The sequence below is a fragment of the Trichogramma pretiosum genome, unplaced genomic scaffold, assembly GCF_000599845.2.
Source record: "Trichogramma pretiosum strain Unisexual culture from Peru unplaced genomic scaffold, Tpre_2.0 scaffold159, whole genome shotgun sequence".
Taxonomy (NCBI): Eukaryota; Metazoa; Arthropoda; class Insecta; order Hymenoptera; family Trichogrammatidae; genus Trichogramma; species Trichogramma pretiosum.
Genome location: NW_019640827.1, coordinates 57,738 through 63,219, shown reverse-complemented (window position 1 = coordinate 63,219; position 5,482 = coordinate 57,738). Strand labels below are relative to the sequence as shown.

The 5,482-nt window shown below is 33.7% G+C and overlaps 1 protein-coding gene across 1 annotated transcript; it reads left to right on the top strand.

The window, feature by feature from the left end:
* Positions 1 to 219: 219 nt before the first annotated feature.
* LOC106656779 (tigger transposable element-derived protein 1-like) lies at positions 220 to 1,971 on the top strand. Its single transcript, XM_014377929.2, has 2 exons — positions 220 to 490; positions 569 to 1,971. The coding sequence occupies exons 1-2, from the start codon at positions 220 to 222 to the stop codon at positions 1,969 to 1,971; spliced, it is 1,674 nt and encodes a 557-aa protein (XP_014233415.2).
* The last annotated feature ends 3,511 nt before the right edge of the window (positions 1,972 to 5,482 follow it).

Sequence of the window (5,482 nt, the reverse complement as noted above, 5' to 3'; positions counted from 1 at the left end):
AGAGCACAAAATTACCTTTAATTTGGTGTACGATAACGCGGTTTTTTAAATGCGGCTTTTTCCATTTTACGCGGAAATCTGTTCCAAAATAACGCGATTTTTTGAAGATAAATTCACGTCGAACATGCAATGTTTTGTTTTTATTTACGTAAACAAAACATTGTATTTGTTTATATTTAATCAAATTCTTTTTGCCGTTTTGAACTAAATTATTGCGCAATGGCTCCGAATCGAAGAAGTTCACCACAAAAGAAAAAGGAGAGAAAAGTTATGACTTCGTCGGATAAGATAAAAGTATTAGATTCGTTGGCTAAAGGAAAAAAAGTTGCAGAAGTTGCGCGCACATTGAAGGTTAATGAATCGTCCATCCGCACTATAAGACTGAATAAAGAAAAAATACTACAAAGTGCTAAGCAGTTAGGACAATATGCAAAGCAAGTGAAAACTACGCGAAACATGAACCTTGAAAAAATGGAAGAAATGTTGATACGTGAGCTTAAATATTTGTATTTAAAGTTTGTATTTTTGTCTCGTTCTAATAAGCACTTATCCGTTTATTTATTAACAGTGTGGATTCAAGATTTAATCCGTAAAAACGTCCCTTTGTCCACTGCAGCAATTCAACAACAAGCGCATGACTTTTATGTTTATCTGGAGAAAAAACACCCCACGGGAGATAGTTTTAACGCGAGCAGAGGGTGGTTCAATAGATACAGAGACCGTTACTCGTTACACAATGTAAAGTTCTCAGGTGAGGTAGCCTCCGCCGATCACGAAGCAGCGCAAAACTTTCCACCTGAACTTCAAGAAATAATTCGTGAAAAAAGTCTCGTTCCTGCTCAAATCTTCAACGCTGATGAAACAGGGCTCTACTGGAAGAAGATGCCCAGTCGTACGTATCTGACGCAAGAAGAAAAAGCTGCACCGGGCTTCAAAAAATCGAAAGACCGTTTGACTCTCTTGTTATGTGCAAATGCAGCAGGAAATTTTAGGTGCAAACCTATGCTCGTGTATCGATCGGAAAACCCTCGTGCGTTAAAAGGTAAAAATAAACAATATTTGCCCGTATTTTGGAAGTCTAATAAGACGGCATGGGTGACACAACTTAACTTTAGAGAATGGTTTTACAATTCATTCGTTCCCGAAGTAAAAGAGTTTTTGATTAAGGAAAATCTAACGTTCAAAGTTTTACTTTTACTGGATAACGCACGAGGTCACGGTGATTCACTATTGCTTACACACCCAGATGTCCATATAATTTATTTGCCGCCAAACACGACTTCTCTGATCCAACCAATGGACCAGACGGTCATTTCAACGTTTAAAGCATATTATCTTCGAAAAGTCATGAAATCCATGCTTCGTGCTGTAAATCAACAAAGGTCTTCTGAAAATTTTCTTTCTGAAAACGTGGTTCGTCATTTCTGGCAGAAATTTTCAATTTTGGATTGCATAGGATATATTTCTGAATCATGGGACGAAGTTAAAAATTCAACTCTTAACGCAGCATGGTCTAAATTGTTACCCGATTTCGTTAACAACATGGAGCCCGTTCAAACTCCACCTGAAATGGCGCAAGAGATAGTTGCTGTTGCAAAAGAGGTTGGCGGGCAAGGATTTCAAGATGCTACTGAAACTGAAATTTTGCAGTTGGTCTCAAGAGAAGAAGAAAATTTAGAAGTGCATGAACTTGAACAGCTTGTTGATTCTATACAAAACGAAAATGAAAGCTCTGATGCACCAGAAGCGCAAAACTGTCCCGATGACTTTGGTGCACGTAACATCATATCAATCATCACATCTCTCCAAATTTCTATCGATGAAGCCATAAGCCAAGATCCTATCATGAGTCGCAGCATGAAATTTAAGCATTTTTGTGATTCAGCTATGCAAGTTTATGAAGAACTCTATAAAGATTGTGTTAGAAGTAGAAAACAGTTACAAATTACCGATTATTATAGCAAAAAATGACTTAATAAATTTTTGACTATCTCATATTCTACGATTTGAAAAATTTTTGGAACCGCACCCCCCATTTCCCATATAAACAATGCTTCGTTATACGCGGTTTCGTTATACGCGGTACCCTCCAGGAACCATACCCCCGCGTATAACGGGGATCGCCTGTATATAAAAAGTCTCCAAGTCCTCTAGAACCGAAGATACAGCTGTTTAAAGTTTCACTGAGAATTAAAGCATAAAATCTGTCATTTTCATACACCAGTTTACATGATATTTGAACGTTCAGTAAAACTTCAAATAGCTGTATCTTCGGTTCTAGATGACTTAGAGACTTTTTACCTACACCAAATTAAAGGTAATTTTGTGCTCTTTAAGGCTATAATACTTTGTATGGGGTTTATTACTTTTTTACTCGAGCTGCATAACAAAACATGTAAGCTCTTGAATCGGGGATAAAACTACATTTTTGTTTGTTTTTCAGTTTCCTGCATATTACACATGCTAGATAAAGTTAAACCGAAAAAGTAAGTGCATCCAGCGTACGAAAAATCGATAAAAAAGTAATTGATAGTCCCAAAAATTGCCAAAATAAAATTTCCTTCTCTATTCTACTTCAGTGAGAATCGGTCCCATGTACTATTTTTTGTTTATAATTAAACGTTATTATTTTCAATTAAATTTTTAAATAATATTTTTCTAAATAGTTTTTTAATTGCCCAAAAGCAATAAATTTTGATGATTAACTTTTCAAATTTTTATTTCGATGTAATTTTGGTCTCGTGCTTTTAGAATAAATAATGAATATTAATTACAGTTGTAAAAGTAATTTATTTAATACACGGTATATGTGGAAATCCAGGAAACTTTTAACTTTTAAGGAACCGATGTGGAACTCGTACTGTAATTATTTAAACGGGATACTTCTATTATTATAAACTATATTGAAACTCATCATGTATATATTATTAGATTTTAAGAGTGTAACATGGAGTATACTGAGTTATAACATGATTTTCATACGATTTCATACGATCACACTGTAAAAAGGAACCGGAGCCCATTTATAATTTCTTAGTGATATTTAGAAATGACCGATTCACCAAGCACTTTGAAATTTTTTTTCTGGGTAGTTGAGGGGTTATATTTTTCAAAAAAAATTGTGTCCAAGCAGTGCTCTCGTCACAAGACTCCCAATCCTAAATTATGTAATGGGAACTCGATTTTTACAAAATTACGTTTTTAATACCCTATCGAATATTCTGAGATGATCGATTAATCGTTCTCTACATTAAAAAAATTTAGGGACTTGAAGGTCTTGAGTAACCAAATCAATTGAGACGTTGCTGGTCCGCGTGCTCCTTAAGGATAAAAAGTTACATCTAATTAATACAACATGTATGCCGGGCCAACGGATTAAAACTAACACATTTGTTGATAGCACACTAAGAAGGTGGAAAAAATCGACTTCGCACCCCAAGCCAATTTTAATTTGGGTTATTTTGGACATTTTGGCAGAATGATCAAATTTAATTTGCCTCTAATCTCTCATAAATGGACTAAGTAGGCTCTGCATTATAATTATCGCAATAACAATTTTTATTGAAATTTCGTAAATTTTAAAATGCTTCTATCTCAGTCAATTTTCATCGAATCAAGATGCATTTTTTTTTCATTTCTTGGAAATTTTTTCTTCTTTAAATTTATTTATATCATGAATGGATTCGAGTTGCTCAATCCATCTGCCTGCATCAATATCCAGTTGCTAGTCGCATTTTAGCATAACACTTTAAATGACAGAAAAACTGGATCTTTTAAACGTTAACGTGGACTACAGTATTTTTTAGTCCAAATTAAACTTCTTTTCTCGACGAGCAATTTTAAAAAAATAGAGCTTTCTACGAATATTTTAGCACCCTGTAGGCCCTTTTGTAGATATAGTTTGCAGTACGCAAATTACCTCGTATAACTGAAATTAAGTCTACTGGAAATATTAACTTGATAGCGAAATATTAAAGAAAAATAAAACGACATATTTTAACATAAAATTTTCCGATCTTGTCAAATTTGCAATAAAAAATGGGGGTGTTCATTTGAAAAATCGATTTCTAGTTCACTGTAGCTTAAAGGTTATGTTCAAGGTCAAATTCAAGGTCACCATTCAATTTCTCGTCGAAAAGTACATCGGACATGAGATTTTTGTTTTTTTTATTAAGCTTAATCTGTAAAATTTCTTGAGGTTTCCATAAAAATTTTAACCAAAAAAATTTGAATTCACCTTATTAGTCGCTTATTGAAATAAAAAAAAATACCGGTTGATAAAAACCGTAAGCCTTACATTTTTATCATTCAACAAGTCGATAAGTAGACAATAATGGATGTTGCACATGCGTGCCATACGAAAAAAAAAATTTTTTTTAGTCAAAAAGTTAAAAGTTTCTCGGATTTCCACATACTAGGCATATCATATTTTGGTATTCATACAATATTTATAGAAAGGACACATCATACGCATGATTTGTGCAAAATAACATGATTCGCGCTATGGATCTTATATATTGACATTATTAAGATCAGTATTCGCACATTTTTACTGAAAGATTACTAAAATAATTTATCAAAATATGAGTAAAGAGAAGTTTTTTCACCATTATTGAGTTTTATGTGTATTTTCAGCCTAAGCTTTTATTCATTGTTTTGCTCGTGCACACTCGAAGCTGTAATGTTTACGTTATATCTGTATCAATGCTAGAAAAAGTATCTTTTATGATCGGCACGTAACACTGTTATTGTTTACGTTTGAGACCACTATACTATGAGAGACCGAAAGGATAGACATGTATACCGAGTGTGTTATTTTGATGACAGTCGCATAATGTGTGATTTTTGAAACTGCGTCTTAGCATTTTCATTCGTGAATACACTGTGCAGACTAAAATTGAGCACAATACAATTGAAGACAGCGAAGCGACAGGTCGATCGATAGTGCGTTATTTGTAGTGTCTCGTAGTCAGTGATTTTGTGAAATTGCGTTTTTTTGAGTATCTTCTAGTAATCGGTGTGCAATATTATCACTTATATTTCAATATTACTACTACATTATCATGAGCCGCACAAAAAATAAACGGAGTCAAAAACGGCATGATAAACCTGGAAGACCTTCAAAAAAACAACGTGCTCTTAGTGGTGGAAGAAAAAGACTTGATATTTTCGATAACAGCGAATTCGCAGCTCAATGTAATAACAATGTTACATTCATTGAACTTGCACTGAAAATAGCCCGAAAAAAGAACGGATGTAATGATTCTGCGACGATTATTGAAACTAATGAAAATGAAAAGTACGATGGGGACTCTGCATTATCATTTTCATTAGATCTTGATCTAAGTGTCCATCAATATAGATTGCATTGTGCAATATTGTTGCAGATTGTGCGAGCCATGATGTTCAATTGTACCAAAATATCACCACTTTATCGAAGCTAAAAAAAATTGTTTGGTAAATATAATTCACATAAAAAAAG

Coding starts and splice junctions, on each gene's coding strand:
- LOC106656779 (XM_014377929.2), top strand. CDS start 220: ATGGCTCCGAATCGAAGAAGTTCACCACAAAAGAAAAAGGAGAGAAAA. Junction 491..568: donor AATGGAAGAAATGTTGATAC/GTGAGCTTAAAT, acceptor ATTTATTAACAG/TGTGGATTCAAGATTTAATC.